The 24,421-nt window shown below is 48.2% G+C and overlaps 1 protein-coding gene across 3 annotated transcripts in view; it reads left to right on the top strand.

Annotated features, from left to right (window-relative positions):
- Positions 1–24,421, top strand: part of mocs1 (molybdenum cofactor synthesis 1) — a 51,645-nt gene that overhangs the window by 24,912 nt on the left and 2,312 nt on the right. For 2 of the 3 annotated variants that reach the window (XM_067985153.1, XM_067985154.1), the window contains exons 4-10: positions 1,762–1,926; positions 5,301–5,362; positions 7,497–7,608; positions 11,741–11,853; positions 18,738–18,848; positions 19,892–20,012; positions 21,446–21,493. In XM_067985153.1, coding sequence (XP_067841254.1) covers positions 1,762–1,926; positions 5,301–5,362; positions 7,497–7,608; positions 11,741–11,853; positions 18,738–18,848; positions 19,892–20,012; positions 21,446–21,493 — 732 coding nt within the window. Of the gene's footprint in view, positions 1–1,761; positions 1,927–5,300; positions 5,363–7,496; positions 7,609–11,740; positions 11,854–18,737; positions 18,849–19,891; positions 20,013–21,445; positions 21,509–24,421 lie in introns of all 3 variants that reach the window. The other variant, XM_067985155.1, reaches the window with a different exon arrangement.

A 24,421-nucleotide genomic window follows, 5' to 3' on the forward strand; every position in this document is an offset into this window, starting at 1 on the left:
TTGCACAGTGTTCAGTTCCATTCGCAACCCCTCAGATAATGAAGCAGTCCGAGCCCGCATGCAGCAAGACCTGGACAACATCCAGGCTTGGGCTGATAAGTGGCAAGTAACATTCGTGCCAGACAACTGCCAGGCAATGACCATCTGCAACAAGAGAGGGTCTAACCACCTCCCCTTGACATTCAACGGCATTACCATCGCCGAATTCCCCACCATCAATGTCCTGGGGGTCACCATTGACCAGAAACTTAACTGGACCAGCCATATAAATACTGTGGCTACAAGAGCAGGTCAGAGGCTGGGTATTCTGCAGTGAGTGACTCACCTCCTGACTCCCCAAAGTCTTTCCACCATCTACAAGGCACAAGTCAGGAGTGTGATGGAATACTCTCCACTTGCCTGGATGAGTGCAGCTCCAACAACACTCAAGAAGCTCGACACCATCCAGGACAAAGCAGCCCGCTGATTGGCACCCCATCCACCACCCTAAACATTCACTCCCTTCACCACCGGCGCACTGTGGCTGCAGTGTGTACCATCCACAGGATGCACTGCAGCAACTCGCCAAGGCTTCTTGACAGCACCTCCCAAACCCGCGACCTCTACCACCTAGAAGGACAAGGGCAGCAGGCACATGGGAACAACATCACCTGCACGTTCCCCTCCAAGTCACACATCATCCCGACTTGGAAATATATCGCCGTTCCTTCATCGTCGCTGGGTCAAAATCCTGGAACTCTCTACCTAACAGCACTGTGGGAGAACTTTCACCACACGGACTGCAGCGGTTCAAGATGGCGGCTCACCACCACCTTCTCGAGGGCAATTAGGGATGGGCAATAAATGCCGGCCTCGCCAGCGACGCCCACATCCCATGAACGAATAAAAAAAAAAAAGAAATTATTGTTTTTTCTGAAAGAAATGAAGAAAGCAAGTCATTTTTGGTTGGTTTCTGCTGACCTTGATAACAGCCTCTCCCCAAGGAGTGGGGGTGGGGAGGAAGAGCTGGGGATTTACAAACAACCGCCAGTCTGGAGTTGAACTTCCCTGGACAACAGCAATGGAAGCTTCCAATTGGCATCAGAATGTGTTTTATTTCCAGCTTTTCCCCTGGAGGGCTTGCAGTTGAGCAAGTTGGGGATCAGATTATTGGCTCGGCTCATTTTGTGGCCTTAAAGGGACGGGCTGTTTACCTTTAAACACCGCTCCACTTTAGCAGCCGGCAGCTTTCCTCAAGGCACGTAATTCTGTGCGTCCTCTTGGCACCTATTAGAAAAGGGCCATCGAGACACAACCACTGCCCTTGTTAAAATATAAGATACGTAGTATAACACTCCTGTCCGCATACATCAACTAACAAACTCTGAGCTTCGCATTCATCTCTGTGCTCCTCCAATTCTGGCCTCTTGCGAATCCGCGATTTTATTCACTCCGCCACTGGCGGCCGTGCCTTCAGCTGCCTGGGCCCCAAGTTCTGGAGTTCCCCCCCCCCTAAACCTCTCCGTCTCCCCACCTCTCTCTCCTCCTTTAAGACGCTCCTTAAAACCTACCACTTTGACCAAGCTTTTGTTCACCTGTCCTAATATCTCCTTATGTGGCTCGGTATCAAATTTTGTTTGATAATCGCTCCTGTGAAGCAACTTGAGATGTTTCACTACGTTAGTGGCGCTGTATGTTGCTGATCATTTGAAAATGGGAAGCCTCATTAATCAGGTGTCTCCCACCATTCCTCACGTTTGTTTTCTATCCCCCTCCAAACAGCTCGACTGCGGAAGCTCGGAAAGCTCAGAACTATCGCTGTCACCACCAATGGCATCAATTTAGCCAGGCTGCTGCCGGACCTGAAGGAGGCTGGTCTGAACCTGCTCAACGTCAGCCTGGATACTCTGGTTCCCGCCAAGTTTGAGTTTATCGCGCGAAGGAAAGGTACGGATCCATGTATTTATGTAATTCTTCCCCCCCCCTCAATGTTTCTCACTCTGTCCAAGATGCTGGGCTACGGACTCTAACAAAGTCCTCCAATACCTCTCTTCCCCCAGTCGTTGTTCTTCATGCCCTGAGCTCCCCGGACTGTGACCGACGTCAGGCTACTCACCCATGGGGAGGGGCACTTCGCACCCAATCCCGTTGTCCTGCAATCCGTGCTCTTTGGCGAGGGCTCGCTGGGCAGTGACCTGGGGGCGGGATGCTCTTTTTCTCTCTCCCCCCCTCCCCCACCAAGCCCGGGTGAGCTGTTGCGGCTGTAAGGCCTGTCCCAACTCCTGATGGTTTGTGATCACCCAACTCAGCCCCAATCAGACTATGGCCGCATCTGCTGTGGTGCCTTTACAATCTGCGATTTTTGTGTTTGCACGTGCTGGACACGTTATTTGTTTGGAAGGTTTAAATATATATTTTTTACCACCCACTCCCTCCCCCAGATCTCACTGCAGCTCAGCAGGCAGCTGGTTGGACAGCCTGTTCCAAGGCCCCCAGCAGGGCCGGTTGCTAGGAGACGGTACCCACTTCTGATTTTCCTCCCACCCCCCCAGGTTGGAGCCTGACTCTTGCTCGGCTCTGCCCTGCAACGTCATGGCTGAAGCAACTTAAATGGAGGTGGGGGTGGGGGCAGGCATCGCAACCGCTTCCTCCCTCTTATCCCACCACTGACCCTTCTCCCTCTCACCCTTCCTGCCATAGCAGATCAGGTTGCTGTTGCAGTGCGTTATGCTACTGCACTGCCCTTTGTTGCATTTGTTACAAGTCTGGCGGACAAATGCAATCACGCCATTTGCGTTTGCGAGCCCCCATGATTAAAAGTATTAGTTAGCGATTTCACAATACATTAACAAATTTACCCAGTGCCCAGCTGCTCCATGCAGGTCCCACGAAAGTCCCAGGTTGACACTTTTCAAAAAAATTCATTTTCGGGATGTGGGCGTCGCTGGCGAGGCCAGCATTTATTGCCCATCCCTAATTGCCCTTGAGAAGGTGGTGGTGAGCCGCCTTCTTGAACCGCTGCAGTCCATGTGCTGACGGTTCTCCCACAGTGCTGTTAGGAAGGGTGTTCCAGGATTTTGACCCAGCGACGATGAAGGAACGGCGATATATTTCCAAGTCAGGATGGTGTGTGACTTGGAGGGGAACTTGGAGATGATGGTATTCCCATGCACCTGCTGCCCTTGTCCTTCTGGACGGTGGAGCTTGCGGGTTTGGGAGGTGCAACTTTATGTTTAGACTGGCTCTGATGGGTCCCACCCGAGACTTTGATCAGTCCCCTGTCTCTGCTGGGTCAGCTGATCTCAGCTCGGGAGACAGTGGGGAATGCTATAAAGAGCCATCGTGCCCTGGGGGAGAGATTCCCGCTCCTGATCGTTATCTACCGACACTGTTCGTACCCATGTGTGGACCAGATTGGGCTTAACTGTGATGACCCACATGGTTGTATAGCTCACTATTGAAGCTTGGCCATCGACTAATCACTTGATCGAGGTACTGGGGGCGACCGACGGCCGTAGAAGTGTCCTTGAGGGAAGAGGAAAATAATTGGTGGAGAAAGATGCAGCAACTTTGACGGCACAGCCAGCGTCTCGAGTCGCCGATCAGGCCCTGAGCTTCGTTTTCGGGATTCATCTGTGGTAGCACTCTCACTTCTGAAGCAGAAGGTCATGGGTTCAAGTCCCACTCTAGAGACTTGAGCACAAAATCTAGGCTGGCATTTCAGTGCAGTACTGAGGGAGTGCTGCACTGTCGGAGGTGCCGTCTTTTGGATGAGACGTTAAATCGAGGTCCCGTCTGCCCCCTCAGTTGCACGTAAAAGATCTCTTGGCACTATTTCGAAGAAGAGCAGGGAAGTTCTCCCCGGTGTCCCGGACAATATTTATCCCTCAACCTACATCACCAAAACAGAATGTCTGGTCAATATCACATTGCTGTTTGTGGGAGCTTGCTGTGTGCAAATTTGCTGCTGCATTTCCTACATCACAACTGTGAGTACACTTCAAAAAGTACTTCATTGGCTGTAAAATGCTTTGGGACGTCCTGAGATTGTGAAACGCATGATAGACACGGACTGCAGCGGTTCAAGAAGGCGGCTCACCACCACCTTCTCAAGGGCAATTAGGGATGGGCAATAAATGCCGGCCTTGCCAGCGACGCCCACTTCCCATGAACGAATTAAAAAAAAAAGTCTGTCTGTTTTTTGTTTTAGATATACCGACCGCCCAGGCACACTACAAGCTGGCGCCAGAGCAAAGCGAGTCCGGCTTCACAGCGAGAGACTAAACCCTTCGAGTGTAAATCAGGAGGCGAGGCCCAAACCTACCCTGAAGTGCAGGGGGATAAAGCGGTCTCTTTCGAGGAGTCTCACTCCTTTTCGCTCTGGTGCTGGCTCAGGCCCTGACTCTGGATTCACGCCTAATTCACACTGTAACTGGAGTATCGACTGGAAGCAAAGCTACTTCGCTCTGACACTACAATTGCAGTGTGCACCCACCCTTTAGTGAAACCAGCTGTTCCCACCTGGCACTGTAGCGCACGGGTTCATCTGACATTCACCCCCTCGATTAGATTCCAGCTTTGTAATCGTTCCCAATTATCCATTATTCACTATCCAAACCAGCCTTGTAATGGTTGCTGTCGTTATTCACTTGAATGGTTCAACTTTATTATTTACGTGACCCTTTACATTGACTGTACAGTTTTGATTTAATCTCCTTAATTTTTCAAAGCTTTCTGGCAGCCCTTTTCCAATTGATTGTGCTGAAGTTACACACAGCTGCCACACGGTGGTGCTGTAGGCCCATCAACGAGGGTCTGAGTTCAGTCGGCCTGTTCAGTGCCCTATAAAATCGGCACCGGCCTTCGGACCGTACTTGGAGACTTTCCTCCATATTCTGTCCCTTCTCCCCAATATCTGCCTCTCGCTTTTGACTGCCTCAGGGGAAAAACACAACCTTTGTTCTGTGTCAGCCGTGGCTCAGTTGGTAGCACTGACACCTCCGGCCTTCTGTGTATCTCCAACCCCCCGCCCCACCCAGCACACAGCTTTCAGGCTGGCCACCTTGGTTCTGCTCTCAGGAATTCCCTCCCTAAACCCTTCTGCCACTCCACCTCTCTTTCCTCCTTTTTTAAAAAAAAAACCCTCCTCAAAGCCATCACTTTGACAAAGCCTTCGGACGCCTCTCCTAATAGCTCCCTTCCTGCGTCCGTTCTCTCACGCCCAGTAGCGAAGTGCCCTGGGAAGTTTCCTTAAGATTCTATATAGATGCAGGTTGTTCTTGATGGTTCTGTTGACCTTCTTGTCATCTCTTTTTATTCAGGTTTTCACAAGGTGATGGAGGGTATTAACAAAGCTATCGATCTTGGCTATGATCCAGTTAAGGTGAGTGTGTGTTAAGTTTGATCTTTCTGCCCTTGTACTCTGATCAGCCTTGTTGATGCTGTGCACTATGAACTTTGATCTTTCACTTCAGTTTCTCAATGATTAGGAAGTATGTAATAAATGAATCGGCACTAATTTAATCACATACAGAAATGAACTGGTAAGTATTGCATTTGCTTTCTTGCTGTGATGCTGACTGGTGCACAACACTTTTCTTGTGCCTTTTTATACATTTATATTTTATTGATTGGATTTTTGGCACAGTATATACATTATACATTATATCCAATGTGCAGTCATGCTAAATATATGGATCAAAGACAAGTCTAGTGACATTATTATAACAGAGTCTATAGTACGAACACAGTTAAGGTTTACAACACACATTATCGGGGTTTGCCTGGTTGATCTCTAGAGGCCAATCTTTTAAAATTTATTTCCCAATTTTCCAAAGGACCTTTTTAATTAATCTGTCCCCCGGTTAGTTAACATGTCCCTTTTTTAGTTAATTTGCCCATAAGACCATAACAGATTGGAGCAGGAGTAGGCCATTTGGCCCTTCAAGCCTGCTCCGCCATTTAATGAGATCATGGCTGATCTGATTTGTACCTCAACTCCACTTTCCCGCCTTTTTCCCCTTTGCTCCTTTTCCTCTTCCCATGCAAACTAACTCTCCTAATCCTAACACACGACCATCCAGCTCTTCCTTGTGTTGGCAGTGCATGAATCTACATGGATTACTTTCAGTAATCCCCCTTCCCTTCTGCAGTTCTCTCCCTTTATATTTCCTCATCCATTTGCAAATTGCAGATCTATTGTTCCTTACATCCTGCATTTAGTTCCTTCCCGCAAAGGGGGCCCATGCTGAACCATGTGGACCTGACCGTGCCCTAACTTTCTATTCATATACTTCTAGGTGTGTTTCGCATTACGAACTTTGATCTTTCACTTCGGTTTCTCAATGATTAGAAAGTATGTAATAAATTAATTGGCACACAGTGCGTTATGCCAGTGCTGTAGGCTAGGCGGGACCGTTTAAAAATATTTTATTGCGTGAGTAACCTGTGCCTCGAAGCAACTTCAGGCCCATGGAGTTGGCTTCGGGCCTACTGCTTCCCATATGGTGAGTTCTCCGTCACACACCAAGCGCAGATGTGGAGCTTGCCCCATGTGATCACCCCGGAATAACGGCTCACTCACCTCCTCGTAGCCAACTATGGGGCAACAGCAGTGGGGGAGGGGGGGGAATGAGGCACCCAGTGTGCTCTCAGCCAGTGGAACCTGGAAGAGGACAGGCATTTGTGTAAATCTCTATCCGATGTACAGAGGTTGGGCAACGGGAACGTCACGATGCCGGGTGTATTCGGGCTTTCCCCAAACCTGACCCCCAGATATCCGAGCAGTCAATTTGACGAGGCCAGCCTGGAAAAGGCTCCCGTTCCACCAAAAAAAAAATAACCAAAGCCAAACCTTGACGGCGATCTTGGGTTGTATTCATCCAATTGACTAGGAGGTTACCGTAGCCGGCCAGACTTTGTTCCGGATTCAATTGCAGGTGATGATTAGGGGTTGGGGTCAGTTTGGCCAGATGTGCTGAATTGGACCTGGGTCAACTTTGAAGCCGACCTCTGAACTGCCCGAGTCCAGTCACTTCCCAGGTCAGTAACCAACTGCAGACGGCAGTCACAAGGTGAGCTGTGGCCTGCTGTAAACGGCACAGGTCCAGTATGGCCCTTCCATGTAAAAGAAAAGAAAGAACTTGCATTTATATAGCTCCTTTCACGACCTCAGGATGTGCCGAAGCGCTTTACAGCCAATGAATTGTGTTTTTTTGAGGTGCAGTCACTGTTATAATGTAGGAAACACGGCAGCCACTTTTGTGCGCAGCGAGGCCCCGCAAACAGCAGAGATGAATGACCAGATAATCTATTTTTAGTGATGTTGGTTGAAGGCTAAATATCTGCGAGGAGGCCGGGGAGAACGCCCCTGCTCTTCTTCAGATAGTGCCGTGGGATCTTTTACATCTACCTGAGGGACCTCTGTTTAACGTCTCACCCGAAAGAGGATGGAAGTCACCAACTGACGCCTCCCCTCGCCAGCAGTGATTGACTCTTCCTCTTTAATCTTTGGTCAGGTGAACTGCGTGGTAATGAGGGGCCTGAACGAGGATGAGCTATTGGACTTTGTGAAGTTGACCGAGAAGAAGCCTGTGGACGTGCGGTTTATAGAATACATGCCGTTCGATGGTTAGTATACGTCAGATTAAATATTATTCCAGCGTGGGGACCGGGTCAGCGCGCCGACCCTCGATCGACCTGGCTACAATGTCGGGGCTGACGCAGCTTTTCTGGTTGAATCGACACCGGGGCTGCTGCACGACGCATGAGGTGCGCCGCAGAATTGTTGGTAACGCTTTATAACGGAACGCGTGTCTTTCTTGGAAGTTGCTCAGGGATGTCGAGGGCTCCAAGAATTGATGAGATTGAATCCGCCAGCGATTTATTTTTTTTTTTTTTTTTTTTTTTTCCCCCCCCTTTTGCCTTTCCCGTTTGACAAAATCTTTTGTCCGATCAAAAGGGTGAGTGGAGCGGGGCGGGGCGGGGAGGGGAGGGAGAAACCACGGAAATATTTACACGCATAGCCTGCGGGGGTTGTCTTTTTGACGGTGCCCGTCAAACCTTCGAGGAACGCAGAGAGTAATTCATGCTCTGAGGTTTGTGCGTCTTTTATTCCTCAAGTTTCCCCCGTGGTATCCTGAAAGCACTGCCGGTTTCACAGGCACCCGCAACCCTCTGCTATCTTGCCCTACTTTCTACGTGTTGGCGTACACGGGGTTGGGGGTGGTGGGGTCTGTGGGCTATTTAACCATGGGGGCATCACAGCTGAGCCCGTGCTGTCCTCTCCCCACGTCCTGACCCGCGCGCACATTTCGGAGCAGGAACAATTAAAAAGCGATCGGTTTTGTTGGGGGGGGGGGGGCAGAGGTGAGGGCCATTTCTCCCCACCCAAACTCGAGGGGGGCCTTGAGGACAATCGTACAACTCGGACGGTCAGTCCAGCTGCGACCGCGCTAATCGAGCACAGATCGGCGACCTGCCGTGAGGCTAAGGGTCTCAGACACTGCCTTTCACTCACTAGACCACTGTGGGGAGCTAACGTGCGCCCCTTTCTGAAGTTGGCGTGACGTACTGCGATCTGGGTTCAGAGGGCGCGCTCGGGGGGGCGGCGCCTGGAATTTCACAATGTCTGCCAATTGCGGGGGCGCTTCTAAATTTACACTCCCCTACTCGGAGGTTGGTTCCACCAGACTAGGCTATAAAACTTTAAAGGGAATTTGATGTACAGCTGTCCAGCATCATTAAATTGTAAACTTTTATTAATGCGTTATAAAATTTAATCGTGTAAGCTGTGGAAAGGCTGCCCCTCCCTCCCTCCCTCCCTCCCTCCTCTCCCCCTCCCTTTGCCCTTCCAGATGGTGCCTAGCACCGGAATAAGCCATTGCTACAGGCAGTGGCATGGGGGGGGGGGGGGAGCTGGCATCCATCCAGGGTCTGCTCAAGCCTCCTGTTACAGGAGCTGTAGTCACCGCTGATTGATTGATTTTTAAATTATAATTATTATTATTATTATTACTGTTAATATCGAGAAATCAGGGCCGATGGTCAAAGTGCAGGCCACCAGCCAAGGTTGAAAAGAATAGGAGAGAAGTTGAGGTAAAGTGGGAAATAATGACCAAATAACGAAATAATTAAGTGTTTTTACCAATGCCGCACTGATTGGAAATTATAGCCTTTAATGTTACAGTTCAGGCTCTCTCCCAACTCGTCTCATTCATGCTCACAGCCAAGTGAAGTTTACATAAGTAGACCACCTCTCCTTGATTGTAAAGTTACACCATTGTACACGCCTTAAATAGCAGTGGCATGTCATCGAATCATAGAAAGTTATGGCACAGAAGGCGGCCATTCGGCCCATCGTGTCCGTGCCGGCCGAGAAAGAGCTATCCAGCTTAATTCCACTTCCCAGCACTTGGTCCGTAGCCCTGTAGGTTATGGCACGTCAGGTGCATATCCAAGCACTTTTCAAATGTGATGAGGGTTTCTGCCTCGACCACCCTCTCGGCGAGTGAGTTCCAGACCCCCACCACCCTCTGGGTGAAAAAATATCCTCCTCAGCTCCTCTCTAATCCTTCTACCAATTACTTTAAATCTATGCCTCCTGATCACTGACCCCTCTGCTAAGGGAAATAGGTCCTCCCTATCCACTCAATCGAGACCCCTCATAATTTTATACACCTCAATTAAATCACCCCTCAGCCTCCTCTGTTCCAAAGAAAATAACCCCAGCCCATCCAATCTTTCCTCATAGCTAAAATTCTCCAGTCCTGGCAACATCCTCGTAAATCTCTGTACCCTCTCTAATGCAGTCACATCTTTCCTATAATGAGGTGACCAGAACTGTACGCAGTACTCAAGCTGTGGCCTAACTAGTGTTTTATACAGTAATCAGCATAACCTCCCTGCTCTTATATTTTATGCCTCAGCTAATAAAGGAACGTATCTCATATGCCTTTTTAACCACCTTATCTACCTGTCCTGCTACCTTCAGAGATCTGTGGATATGCACTCCAAGGTCCCTTTGTTCCTCTACACCTCTCAGTATCCTTCCAATTATTGTCTATACCCTTGCCTTGTTTGCCCTCCCCAAATGTATTACCTCACACTTCTCCGGATTGAATTCCATTTGCCACTTTTCTGCCCACCTGACCAGTCCATTGATATCTTCCCGCAGTCTACAGCTTTCCTCCTCACTATCAGCCAATTTTTGTATCATCTGCAAACTTCTTAATCATGCCCCCTACATTTAGGTCTCAATCATTTTTTATATATATAATCACAAAAAACAAGGGACCTAGTACTGAACCCTGTGGAACCCCACTGGAAATGGCCTTCCAGTCACAAAAACACCCACTGACCATTACCCTTTACTTCCTGCCACTGAGCCAATTTTGGATCCAATTTGCCACTTTCTCTTGGATCCCATGGACTTTTACTTTTCTGAACATTCTGCCATGAGGGACCTTGTCAAAAGCCTTGCTAAAATTCATGTAGACTACACCAAACGCGTTACCCTCATCGACCCTCCTTGTTGCCTCCTCAAAAAATTCAATCAAGTTAGTCAGACACAACCTTCCCTTAACAAATCCATGCTGACTGTCCTTGATTACTCCGTGCCTTTCTAAATGACGATTAATACTGTCCCTCAGAATTGTTTCCAATAATTTGCCCACCACCGAGGTTAGACTGACTGGCCTATAATTACTCGGTCTATCCTTTTCTCCCTTTTTAAAACAACGGTACAACGTTAGCAGTTCTCCAATCCTCCGGCACCATGCCTGTAGTCAGGGAAGATTTGAAAATGTTGGTCAGAGCCTCTGCTATTTCCTCCCTTGCTTCTCTTAACATCCTGGGATACATTTCATCCGGGCCTGGAGATCTATCTACTTTCAAAGATGCTAAACCCCTTAATGTTTCCTCTCTCACTATGTTTATCCCATCCAATATTTCACACTCCTCCTCCTTAACTACAACATCTGCATCGTCCCCCTCTTTTGTGAAGACAGACACACAGTATTCATTAAGAACCATGCCCACATCTTCCGTCTCCATACATAGGTTACCTTTTTGGTCTCTATCATTCAGTGTTAATACTAGTAGCTGAGTTTATTTACAAGGTGTATAATAACACACAAACAAAAAAGTAATACAGCAAACAATGAGCAAGACAATGCCGATACTTTACACTGTCTTGAAGATGATAGAGTCTTTACAATCCTTTTATAGAATCTATTGGCTGAGATTTTGTTTTCACTTCACAAGAGGTATAATCAGAGAAATCAAAGATCTTTACGAGGCATAGAGAATGTGTGAAGAGCTGTTGGGAGGGGGGGGGGGTGGGGCGGAGGGAGAGGAGGGGGGTGCGGGGTGGGAGGGGCGGGGGGAGAGGAGGGGGGTGCGGGGTGGGAGGGGCGGGGGGAGAGGAGGGGGGTGCGGGGTGGGGGGGGCGGGGGGAGAGGGGGAGGCAGGGGGTGAGGCAATTCGAAACGGAGACGGAAAAAGCTGGCCTAGGGGATGAGGATAATAAAAAAAAAAAAGGCCAACTTCAAGGGTGCAGACTGGCCCAGGCTCCGACGGAGGGTCCCCACCCCCAAGCACCAGCTCTACATATGTAGGTTTCAGTAGTTTGGTTTTGTTGGGGGGAGGGGGGATTGGATTTCTGTACATCTGGCTTACTGCAAAAAAAAAAAAGGTCTGGGATTGAGTCTGACTCTGCCTCACTCTCTGTGCGGCTCCTTTTTGTTTTGTTTTTTTTTGCTAGGTAACAAGTGGAATTTTAAGAAGATGGTGAGCTACCAGGAGATGCTGAGCACCATTAAGGAGAGGTGGCCTGAGCTGGAGAAGCTGTCTTCAGGATCTTCAGATACCGCTAAAGTGAGTCTGCGACTTCCAGGTGAAGCAGTGGGACGAGGCTCACCAGCCGCCCGGTTTTCAAGTGGGCAGTCCGGAAATCTCTTAAAAAGTAATTGAGGCCGCGGCTGGTTTAATTCCCTCCGTGCAATACCGTGCACGCATTAATTCCTATTTTAATGCAGTCATCAACCTGTTTTAACAGTGTTAGCTCTGGCTTAGTGGTACCACTCTCGCCTCTTAAGTCAGAAGGTCGCGGGTTCAAGTCCCACTCCAGAGAGAGCGCATAATCCAGGCTGACAATCCAGTGCAGTACTGAGGGAGTGCTACACTGTCGGAGGTGCCGTCTTTCAGTTGAGACGTTAAACTGAGGGCCCGTCTGCCCTCTCGGGTGGACGTTAAAGATCCCATGGCACCATTTCGAAGAAGAGCAGGGGAGTTCACCCTGGTGTCCTGGCCAATATTTATCCCTCAACCAAGATTTTTTTTTAAAAAGAGATTATCTGACCGTTATCACGTTGCTGTTTGTGCTTTGCCGCGTTTCCTACATCTCAACAGTGACAACACTTCAGAAAGTATTTAATTGGCTGTAAAGCGCTTTGGGACACCGAGGCGGTGAAAGCTATCATTGCGAGTTCCCCTTTCTTCCTTTTTTTTCCTCTCTCTCTCTCTTTCCTTTCAGTTTTATTTTTCTTTCTTTTCTCCCGTTCTCTCTCTTTCTGTATCTCTGCTCCATCTCTGCCCCTCTCCGTCTCTGCCCCTCTCCATCTCTGCCCCTCTCCATCTCTGCCCCTCTCCATCTCTGCCCCTCTCCATCTCTGCCCCTCTCCATCTCTGCCCCTCTCCATCTCTGCCCCTCTCCATCTCTGACCCTCTCCATCTCTGCCCCTCTCCATCTCTGCCCCTCTCCATCTCTGCCCCTCTCCATCTCTGCCCCTCTCCATCTCTGCCCCTCTCCATCTCTGACCCTCTCCATCTCTGACCCTCTCCATCTCTGCCCCTCTCCATCTCTGCCCCTCTCCATCTCTGACCCTCTCCATCTCTGACCCTCTCCATCTCTGACCCTCTCCATCTCTGCCCCTCTCCATCTCTGCCCCTCTCCATCTCTGCCCCTCTCCATCTCTGCCCCTCTCCATCTCTGCCCCTCTCCATCTCTGCCCCTCTCCATCTCTGCCCCTCTCCATCCTCGCTCGCGCCCCCCCCCCCCCCCTCGCTCTTTCTCTCCTTTTTTTTCTTTCTTTCTTTTGTTTCTTTTCTTTCATTTTAAAAATGGCATTGACAGTAAATAGCATGAACGTGTTAACCAGCGCCCAAAAGCAATTAAACCAGCTCCTGAGCCAGAAAAATCCACTTTGGCCCAACCGCCTGCTCCATCCACAGACCACGTTTGATTATTCGATCCTCGTCTTGGCACCAGGTTACCCGCAGGCTCTGAACCAGTTCCGTGCTCCAGGTTCAACACCCACTCGTTCCGCAGGCCCATGGCCGACTCTGGGTTCTGCTACTATTCCTGACCAGCAGTGTTCTGACTCTGGGCCGTTCAAAAGGGGATGAGGTCAGGTTCCAAAACCCATAAATGTGTCAGCAAGTTTCCACTGCTCTCTCGTCCATTTTTTTTTTATAACAACTTAAGAGCCCTAATAATTATTAATGAGCGGAGACTTACTTCAAGATCACAGTAAGCCTTTTGTACAATAAAACTTGTACAGAATCCTCCGGCACCTGGGTTTAGATTCAGACCAGACTAATGGATGTAGAAAATTCTGCAACTACACAGCAGGTCGGTCAGCGTCTGAAAAGAGAAAAGGCCCTTGGCGCTCGATTTAAAAGGTCTCCACGCCAAGACCTTAACCCGTCTTTTCTCTCTTCGAGAGCTGACGGAGCTGCAGTGCAGTTCCAGAATTTTCTGCATCTTATTTCAGGGTTCAAGAAATTTGCCGTTTTCTCTCTTAATCCCGGACTGACGGAAACTTGGATCCTTTCCCAACAAGCTGCCAAGATGAGTTTAGAGAAGTCCTTAAACTCCACCCCTCCCCCCCACCAAAAAAATCCTGGTGGGCGTGAGGCCAGGACCCACTCGATCAGATAGGCTGTGAGGGGTGGTGGGTGTGGCAAATTTAACACTGATGCATTGTTCCGAGATTGAGGTCGAGGTTGTTGGGGGGAAAGTACGGTCTGATACGGTAGCCTAGCGGTTAAGTAGTGAACTAGCAACATGGTTTTATGAAAGGGAAATCGTGTTTGACAAATCTGAGTTTTTTGAGGATGTAGCTAGCAGGGTAGATAAAGGGGAACCTGTGGATGTATTGTGTATTTGGATTTTCAAAAGGCATTCGATAAAGTGCCACACAAGATGAGGGCGCATGGGGTCGGGGGTAATATATTAGCATGGATAGAGGATTGGTTATCAGACAGAAAACAGAGAGTAGGAGGAATAAACTGTTCATTCTCAGGTTGACAGGCTGTAACTAGTGGGGTGCCGCAAGGATCGGTGCTTGGGCCTCAGCTATTTACAATCTATATTAATGACTTCGATGTAGGGACTGAGTGTAATGTAACCAAGTTTGTGATGATACAAAGCTAGATGAGAAAGTAAGCTATGTGGAGGATGCAAAGAGGCTACAAAGGGATATAGACAGGTTAAGTGAATGGACAAGAAGGTGGCAGATGGAGTATAATGTGGGGAAATGTGAGGTTATTCACTTTGGTAGGATGAATAGAAAAACAGAATATTTTTTTTAACTGTGAGAAACTACTAAATGTGGGTGTTCAGAGGGATCTGGGTGTCCTTGTACATAAAACACAAAGTTAACATGCAGGTACAGCAAGCAATTAGGAAGGCAAATGGTATGATGGACTTTATTGCAAGGGGGTTGGAGTACAAGAGTAAGGAAGTCTTGCTGCAATTATATGGGATGCTGGTGAGACCACACCTAAGTACTGTGTACAGTTTTGGTCTCCCTATCTAAGGAAGGGTATACTTGCCTTAGAGGGGGTGCAAAGAAGGTTCACTAGATTGATTCCTGGGATGAGAGGGTTGTCCTATGAGGTGATATTGAGTAGAACGGGCCTATACTCTCTGGAGTTTAGAAGAACAAGAGGTGATCTAATTGAAACATACAAGATTCTGAGGGGCTTGATAAGGTAGATGCTGAGAAGCTGTTTCTCCTGGCTGGAGAGTCTAGAATTAGGGGCATAGTCGCAGGATAAGGGATCGGCCATTTAAGACTGAGATGAGGAGAAATTTCTTCACTGAGGGTTGTGAACCTTTGGAATTCTCTACCCCAGAGGGCTGTGGATGCTGAGTCGTTGAATATATTCAAGGCTGAAATCAATTGATTTTTGGTCTCTAGGGAAATCAAGGGATATGGGGATCGGGCAGGAAAGTGGAGTTGAGGTCGAAGATCAGCCATGATCTTATTGAATGGCGGAGCAGGCTCGAGGGGCCGTATGGCCTACTCCTGCTCCTATTTCTTATGAGTTCAAATCCCACCATGGCATTGGAATTGAATTCAGTAAATCTGGTGATTTGTGGGCTGGCACCGGATAAAATGACCGTGGAAACTGCCGGATTGTTGTAAAAACCCAACTGCTTCATGCCTATCCTTCAGGGAAGGAAATCTGTCTTTTTTTTTTTTCCCCACTTCCCAGTTCCACACTACGTGATTGACTCATAATGCACTCAGAGCAACTAAGGAGGGGCAATAAACATGAACTTGCCACATCCCAAAAGCAAAAAAAAAAAGGGGCTTTTTTCTGTATCGTGTGTGATGTTCCGGTTCCAGCAGCGTTTGCTGTTCCAGTTCCCATACTAGCCTCATCCTATCTTTAAAATAAGGGTCGTTAAAATAGTTATTACCGATAAGTTTGGAGTTTTTCTTCTCCCCCCAGTTGGTGGATGGGTAAATGCTGCTTTTGGCCGGTTTCCGCCTGGCCCACATGGGTCCTAAGACGCACGTGAATTAGTGATGTCATCGTACCGTTGTGCGATGACAGACACACGTTGTGTGCAGCGGGCACGATGTCGCTAACCGTTGCGCATTCCAGGATCCAATTTCAGTGCTAAATCCTGACGGGGAGGTAACTTGAGGTGAGTTCTTTTAGCAGTTAGAAGAAGAAAGAAAAAAACTTGCTTTTATAAACGCCCTTCACATCCTCAGAACGTCCCAAAGCGCTTTACAGCCAGCGGATAAATACTTTTGAACTGCGGACAAATGTGGCAGCCAATTTGTACGCAGCAAAGGTCCCACAAACCAGCAAGGCGATTAAATCTGTTTTGGTGATGTTGGGCGAGGAATAAATATTGGCCAGGACTGCAGGGAGAAACTCCCCTGCTCTTCTTCGAAGTATAATCATAGAATCGCACAGTGCAGAAGGAGGCCAATCGGCCCATCGTGCCTGTGGAAGCTCTTTTTGAAAGAGCTATCCAATTAGTCCCACTCTCCCCTGCTCTCTCCTCATAACCCTGCAAATTCTTCCTTCATAGAATCATAGAAGTTACAACATGGAAACAGGCCCTTCGGCCCAACATGTCCATGTCGCCCAGTTTATACCACTAAGCTAGTCCCAATTGCCTGCACTTGGCCCATATCCCTCTATACCCATCTTACCCATGTAACTGTCCAAATGCTTTTTAAAAGACAAAATTGTACCCGCCTCTACTACTGCCTCTAGCAGCTCGTTCCAGACACTCACCACCCTTTGAGTGAAAAAATTGCCCCTCTGGACCCTTTTGTATCTCTCCCCTCTCATCTTAAATCTATGCCCCCTCGTTATAGACTCCCCTACCTTTGGGAAAAGATTTTGACTATCTACCTTATCTATGCCCCTCATTATTTTATAGACTTCTATAAGATTACCCCTTAACCTCCTACTCTCCAGGGAAAAAAGTCCCAGTCTGTCTAACCTCTCCCTATAAGTCAAACCATCAAGTCCCGGTAGCATCCTAGTAAATCTTTTCTGCACTCTTTCTAGTTTAATAATATCCTTTCTATAATAGGGTGACCAGAACTGTACACAGTACTCCAAGTGTGGCCTCACCAATGCCCTGTACAACTTCAACAAGACATCCCAACTCCTGCATTCAATGTTCTGACCAATGAAACCAAGCATGCTGAATGCCTTCTTCACCACCCTATCCACCTGTGACTCCACTTTCAAGTATTTATTCAGTTCCCTGTTGAAAGTTACTACTGAATCTGTTTCCACCGCCCTTTCAGGCAGTGCATTCCAGATCATAACAACTCGCTGTGGTTTTTAAAAAAAAAAAATTCTCCTCTTCCCCCTGGTTCCACTGTTTAGTGCCATGGGATCTTTCACATCCACCTGAACAGGGAGACAGGGACTCATCTCGTGAAAGGCACCTCCGACAATGCAGCACTCCCTCGCTAGATTATGGGCTCGACCTTCTGACTCAAAGGCAAGAGTCCCACCACAGAGCCAAGCTCCCTGCTGTGTGCAGTTTTAAAGGTGGGGAATGCGCACTGAATTTAAACGTCTCACTGCTCCGCAGAGACGTTCCTTTTCTTGCCCACGTTAGTGTTTACCTTAAAGATTTTTTTTTTTAAAACTTAGAACTATAAACCAGAACTTTTGGAACTGCAATTGAAACCCATAAAATTATGAACTGTATAAATAGTCGCGGGCTGTTATTTAGCTTAACTGTGCCTTGTAAAGAATACCACTGTCCAATGTGTAATGAAGATGGACACCAAGACGAGAAGGGGGAGTTAGACGGGGGTCATTGAAGACTAGGTTGAAGAGAGAGTTTTTAAGGAGATTTTCAAAGAGGGGCGGAGAAGTTTAATGAGGGCGTTCCAAACAGTAGGGCCGATGCAGCTGAAACCTCTGCCAGTCATCGTGGGTCGAAATTTAATAACGATCAAAATACAAACTGATTTTTGTTTTGTTTTTTCCCACCGACTCTGCCCAGGTTTTTGGGGCGGCGGTTTTTTTTTTGATTTTATTTTCTCCCAACGCAAAATAAAACCTGAAAAAATACCTGATAAAACCTTAGTTTTAATGATTCTGACTTGGAGAGGAGAAAGCTCACTCGTCCAGGATCTCCACCCTACACCTACTGTACACTGAGGGTTTGCAGGTTTGAGGCTGTGGATTTTTTTTTTGTTACTCGCACCAGCTTGTCGCGGTCGGAATGAGTTTGGTTTGTTTGTGTCCGATCTGCTAGGTGGAATGTCATGGGCCTCTCTTGAGGGAAGGCTGACCTCGTCCACCTCGACCCGGCCTGGACTGAGAGTCTCAGCTATTCGACCGTGGAAGGATCGCGGTCGAGACCACTGCTTGTCTGACAACCGCAGGCCTCAGCCCTTTCCAGCAGGGGTTGACCGGCCGTCAATCAGTGTTAGAAACCCTGGCGGCTGTCAGTTTGGGGAAAGGGTTGGTGGTGGGGGGACCACGGGAGAATCAGTCGTTACTCCTGATCCAGGTTGCGTGCTGTCTCATTCGGGTGAGGACAGGATCGGGCTGGGCTGCAATGCCCCTCTTTTTTTCCCCCCCAATCCCCCCCATGGTCAAATAGCCAGCTACCGCTCGCTGTCTGGACACTCGACCAACGAATAGTCCCTTGGCCGAGATACTCGAGGCCAGCTCGTGCTGTGGAACCGTAACCCCCAGCGTAAGTCAGTCGTGGGGACGCCAGAGAATTTTTGTTTTGTGGCCTAATTAGCTCCGAGGCCTTTTTGGGGCAGGCCTAAAGCAGCCCCTACGTTTCTCTGACCCACAACGCGCAATGTTTTTCCCCGTCCAAGGGTGAGCTGGAAGGAAGGGAGAGCCTTGAAAGCAAAAAAAAAAAACAAACGAAGAGGGAATCTGACTCCGGGAATGTATTTAGATACTTGTGAGCTGCGAGAATTCACCTCCGGTCCTTTTCCTCCTCTCATAACCCGCAGGCTTACAAAGTGCCCGACTTCCAGGGCCGCATCGGATTCATCACCTCCATGTCTGAACATTTCTGTGGCTCCTGCAATCGACTAAGGATCACCGCCGATGGCAATCTGAAGGTGAGGACCTGTACACTGGGCCTTTCAGTCTGCCCTCCCAGCGGGGTGGGTGCTCCAGTCTGCATCTGACATGGATCAGATTCCCCCCGACCCCGGCTTCATCCGGAGGTGCCCCGAGTGAGGTATTTGGTTTTGATGCACTGCACAATCACAGACTGTTTGATAAGATGTTGGTCAGGCCCTGTCTGGAGTACTGTTTGCAGCTCTGGTCATCTAACCATCCTGATTTCACTCCTGAACAGCCCAGCTCTAATTTTAAGATTATGCCCCCGCCCCCCCCCCCACCTCGCTTTGTTCTGGATTTCCCCACTAGAGGAAATAGTTTCTCTGTATCTACTCTAATAAATCACTTTAAACATTTCAATTAGATCACCCCTCAACCTTCTAAACTCGAGGGAATGCAACCCCCGTTTACGCAAAGTGTCCTCGTAATTTAACCCTTTAAATTTTGTGTGAAAAAGTGTTTCCTCACTGAATGGCCTTCATAGCTCTTCATAGTTGCTCATTACCAACAGGCAGCATTGACGTAGAGTGTTGTCCCAATAACCTACGCCACATACAGACTGCTCAACTTTTGGGGAGGGGTCACGGAGGATGCAGCCAGTGATGCGCAGTAATTCCTTCTTAACGTTACACTTTGTGAGGACAGTCATAGGTGTTTATTATTTACCTGATATATTTATTTCTTCCTTCCAAAAACCGTTACACCGATATTTCTTTTAACCCTCGAGTTTTCTGATCGTGGACGTCCTGTTTGATTTTTAAACCCAGATTTGCTCCCAGCTTCATGATTTCACTCCATATTTTTTTTTTCCCGAATTTGACTCCAAAACAAAGGCTGAAATTCAGGAGACGAGCAACCTAAACTGCACGTTCTACTCAGACTGAGTTTCTAGGGAATTCCCTGGATTTCCAAGGTCACACTGTTTGGCTGCTATCAGAGAGTAGATACTTGAGCGGGGTGGGGTGGTGGGTAGGGAGTTAGAAATATATATAAACTAAAGAGAGAACTTTAGCAACTTTAGTTATGTTTTAATGTGTAGGTGTGTCTTTTTGGGAATACCGAAGTATCTCTGAGGGATGTGCTGCGGTCCGGAGCCACAGAGGAGGCCGTACTAGAGATTATCGGGGCAGCAGTGGGCAGGAAGAAGCAGCAGCATGCGGGTAAGGTTACTGATATCTTTCTCTTTTGGATAGGTGGGGTTCAGATTAACCTCTTTGGGCCTAATGCCCTCCTGGGTGATGAGTCCCAAGATTTGCCCATCCCTGAAGAGCATTGAGTCAACCCACGCCGTGTGGGATTGGACTCACATGTAGGCCACACCGGGTAAGGACGGCAGGTTTCCTTTCCCGAAGGGCATTAATGAACCAGTTGGGTTTTTACTACAATCCGGCAGCTTCCATGGTCACTGTTTTGGTGCCGGCCCACAAATCACCAGATTTATTGAATTCAATTGCATAACTTTTTCCATGATGGGATTTGAACTCGACGACCCCTGGGTTGCTGGTTCAGTACCGTAACCAATAGTCTACCGTGGCCATCCATCTCCAGGGCGTAAAATCACTAACCCAGGCTTGGGGAGAGGGGGCAGGTAGACCCTTTATTTTTAAAAGACATATTTGACCAGTCATTTCAGAGGTTCAGATCTGAATGTTGAACTCACAATTAGGAGACCCCGAGTTTACATAGAACAGGATTAAGACCAGGGAAGGCAGGGAAACTCCCCTGATAGCTCGCGATACTTTCACTAGCCACTAAACACGGCCGTTCAGCCCGAGGAGGTCTCTGGTTCCATCCTCAATCTGTGCTGCATTAGCTGACGTCGACTCCGGTGATGGCAGTGGGCACGGCAGTTGGTGTCCTGAGGGTACGGAGGGAAAATAAAAAATACCTATCAGAGTTTCTCACTAGTGATCGCTGTCTGCCGGCTGCTCCTTGCGTGGATGTCAGTTGAGAACACTATTGGGGTTGGCTCAATCGTCTCTGGTCCAGGCTCACAGTTGACGATTTGGGCAAGGACCTATGCAGGACTGTGGGTAAGAGCTGAGGTGTGGGACTAATTGGATAGCTCTTTCAAAGAGCCAGCACAGGCACGATGGGCCAAATAGCTGCCTCCTGTGTTGTATCATTCTATGAACTGGAGGGCAGCCAGTCCCGATGGAGGCATATTAGAGAGCCAAAGAGTAAGTACTTGAGGTTGGGGGAGGGGGTTAGAAATATATATAAACTAAAGAGAGAACTTATCTCAACTCTACTAAAAGGACATTGTATGCATACTTGAAAAGGAAACATTTGCACGGCTTTGGGGAAAGAGCAGGGGAGTGGTACTAATTGGATTGCTCTACCAAAGAGCCGGCACAAGCACGATGGGCCGAATGGCTTCCTTCTTTGCTGTAAGTTTCTACTACTCTTCAAAACAAAAAAAGGACTGTAACTCTCGCTATAAACTGCTAATTTGGGTGTCTCCCGAAGCCTTATTATAGCTGAATCATCGATACTTGAGCTGGGGGTTGAGATAACAAGTTTTCAAACCAACTACTGAAAGATATCCCATTTTAGTTGTACGTTTCAACCTTTTATCTTGTTTCCTTTTCAGGGATGTTCAACATATCACAGATGAAGAACAGGCCCATGATCCTGATTGGTGGGTGATGGAGCAGTACGTACTATTGGCTTTTCAATTTACGATTAACATTCGCTCTTTCTCCCCTTCTCGTGATCCCTTCGTTCTGCATGCGTTTCTTCGAGTGAGTGGATCCCCAGAGCTTCTGTGGCTGTGATAAGTGTTAGATAATTCATATCCTCTCCCCCACACCACCCCCCACCCCCACAAACGGTGTGAGACAACATCGCAATTGGGTTTAGAGAGCACTTTTAATGTAAAGAGAAACACTGTCCAATGCATAATGAAAACAGATACCAAGCCAAGCTGGGGGAGGTTAGGAGGGGTCATTAAAGTCTAGGTTGAAGAGAGAGTTTTTCAGGAGATTTTCACAGAGAGGCGGAGAGATTTAATGAGGGAGTTTTAAACAGTGGAACAGATGCAGCTGAAACCTCTACCAGCCATCATGGGTCGAGGAGGGGGGGGGAAGAGATACACAGGGAAAAATGGGCATGGATTTTGGAGGCCATAACACATTCAAGGACTCTGGAGAGGAAAGGAAGGTTGCAAATGAGACGATAGTTTGCAAGGACAGAGGGGCCAAGGTTTTTTTTGAGGAGGGGGTTGATGACAGCAGATTTGAAGGGAAAGGGGACAGTACCTGAGGGAGAGGGAACCGTTAACAACATCAGCTAACATGGGGGCCAGGAAGGGAAGCTGGGTGGTCAGCAGTTTGGTGGGAATAGGGTCGAGGGAGCAGGAGGTGGGTATACTGGACAAGATGAGATTGGAGAGGGCGTGAGGGGAGATGGGAGAAACTAGAGATGACCAGTTTATGGCTAGGGCAGAGGGGAATCTTAGGGGAAATTTGGTTTGGTGCTCCAGGGGAAGGGAGGGAAGCGGCAGAGGCAACTGAACGGGTGGTCTCAATCTTAGTGACAAAGAAGTCCATGAGCTCCTCGCACTTTTTGTTGGTCATATTGAATGGCGGAGCAGGCCTGAGGGTCTGAATGGCCTACTCCTGTTCCCAATATTCCAGCACCCCCCCCCAAACCTCCATCAACAGCAGAGGTGAGAGTCCAGGCAGGCGCAAAGAACAGGGAGTAACTGGCGCGAAGAGGAAAAAAATGTAATTTAAAATATAATGGCGTTTGATCTGCTGTCAGCGGACCGTTGCTGTCACTTGCTGCTTCTCACCGGCCTCTCGGCAGGTGGCCAGGCCCAGGAATCTGCTGCCTTTTTGCTGAGGCAGGAAATAATTTTGGGATGTAACACAAATTTGTCCATATGCTTAATCCCCGGGTGGATCGCCTGTTCCAGGCTGAAAGGAATCCAGCCAAATTTTTTTTAAAATTATTTTTAGTAAGAGGACGTGTGGATGGAATGCGACATACTGGTTTGGCTGGGTTTCCATATATAATTTTTTTTTTTTTTAATTTTGTTTTTAAATTTCTTTGGGGAAAAGTAAGCAAATGTCTTCCGCAGTAGCAGCTTCTCGCGTCCCTCTGCAACTTTCTTTCCATATCCTCTCTCTCTCTCTCTCTCTCTCTCTCCCCTACCCCTCTCTCTTTGGGCCTTGTGAGAGAGGCGGAGGCCTTGGAGAAGCTGAATCAGTAATGGTTCGCAGTTCGCAGGCTGAACAGCTAACTCTGCTTTATTTCTAGAGAATCGCACAGCACAGAAGGGGGGCCGTTCGGCCCGTCGTGCCTGTGCCGGCTCTTTGAAAGAGCTATCCAATTAGTCCCACTTCCCCTGCTCTTTCCCCATAGCCCTGCAAATTTTTCCTTTTCAAGCATTTGTTCAATTCCCCTTTTGAAAGTTATTATTGAATCTGCTTCCACCGCCCTTTCAGGCAGCGCATTCCAGATCATTAAAACTCGCTGCGTAAAGAAATTACTCCTCATCTCCCCCCCCCCCCCCCCCCCCCCCCCCGGTTTCTTCTGCTAATTACCTAAAATTATCCTCTGTGTGTGTGTGTGTCATTTTTAAAAAATGTTCTTGGAGTTTTCGCCAGTCCGCTGTGCAAAGTGCCGTGGCTCAGTGGTAACAGTCTCGCCTGAGTCAGAGGTCGTGAGTTCAAGTCCCACTCCAGAGGCTTGAGCACAAAATCAAGGCTGACATTCCAGTGCCAGTCCTGAGGGAATGCTTCATTGTCGGAGGCGCTGTCTTTCGGATTAGACGTTAAACCGAGTCTGCCTTCTCAGGTGGATGTAAAAGATTCGAAGAGGAGCAAGAAAGTTCTCGCCAGTGTCCTGGCCAATATTTATCCCTCAACCAACAACGCTAAAAAAAAAAATGATTATCTGGTCATTATCTCATTGCTGTTTGTGGGATCTTGCCATGTGCAAAGTGCCTGCCACGTTTCCTACATTACAACAGTGACTACACTTCAAAAGTACTTCATTGGCTGTAAAGCGCTTTGGACCGTCCTGAGGTTGCGAAAGGCGCTATATAAATGCACGTCTTTCTTTCTTTTGATGTACTTGTGTCAAGCGGGAGCCTAGTTGCCAAGTGTTGATAAACTATTCGGTCTCGTCAGGGACCTGGTGCAGCCGAGCCTGATCCTGTTCACAACCAGTGTCTGCACACGAGCATTTTTGCAGCAAGATCACTGGATGTGAACGTATGAAGGCAGAAAAAGACCGGCTGGTCCATCAAGCCTGCCCCACACTCATGATGGCTGGAGGGTCGTGGCTAGATACTTCCTTCCCCCCGCCCCCCCCCCCCCACACACACACACACACACACACATCCGCGTAACATCCTGGGAGAGGCAAAAAGAAGATTAAAAACCCAGGGCCAATAAGGGGAAAAAATAGTCTGGAAAATTCCTGATAAAGCTTTTGCTATTACTACCACAGTTGGGCATCTTTTAGATCTTTTATCTACTCTGATGGCTGTTTTTGTCTCTCTCAATCGCGTGTGCTACTTGTTTCTGTTCTCCTCCGAGTTAAATTCTTAAAGTTTGTA

This window comes from Heptranchias perlo, chromosome 5 (assembly GCF_035084215.1).
Source record: "Heptranchias perlo isolate sHepPer1 chromosome 5, sHepPer1.hap1, whole genome shotgun sequence".
In the NCBI taxonomy this organism is placed as follows: Eukaryota; Metazoa; Chordata; class Chondrichthyes; order Hexanchiformes; family Hexanchidae; genus Heptranchias; species Heptranchias perlo.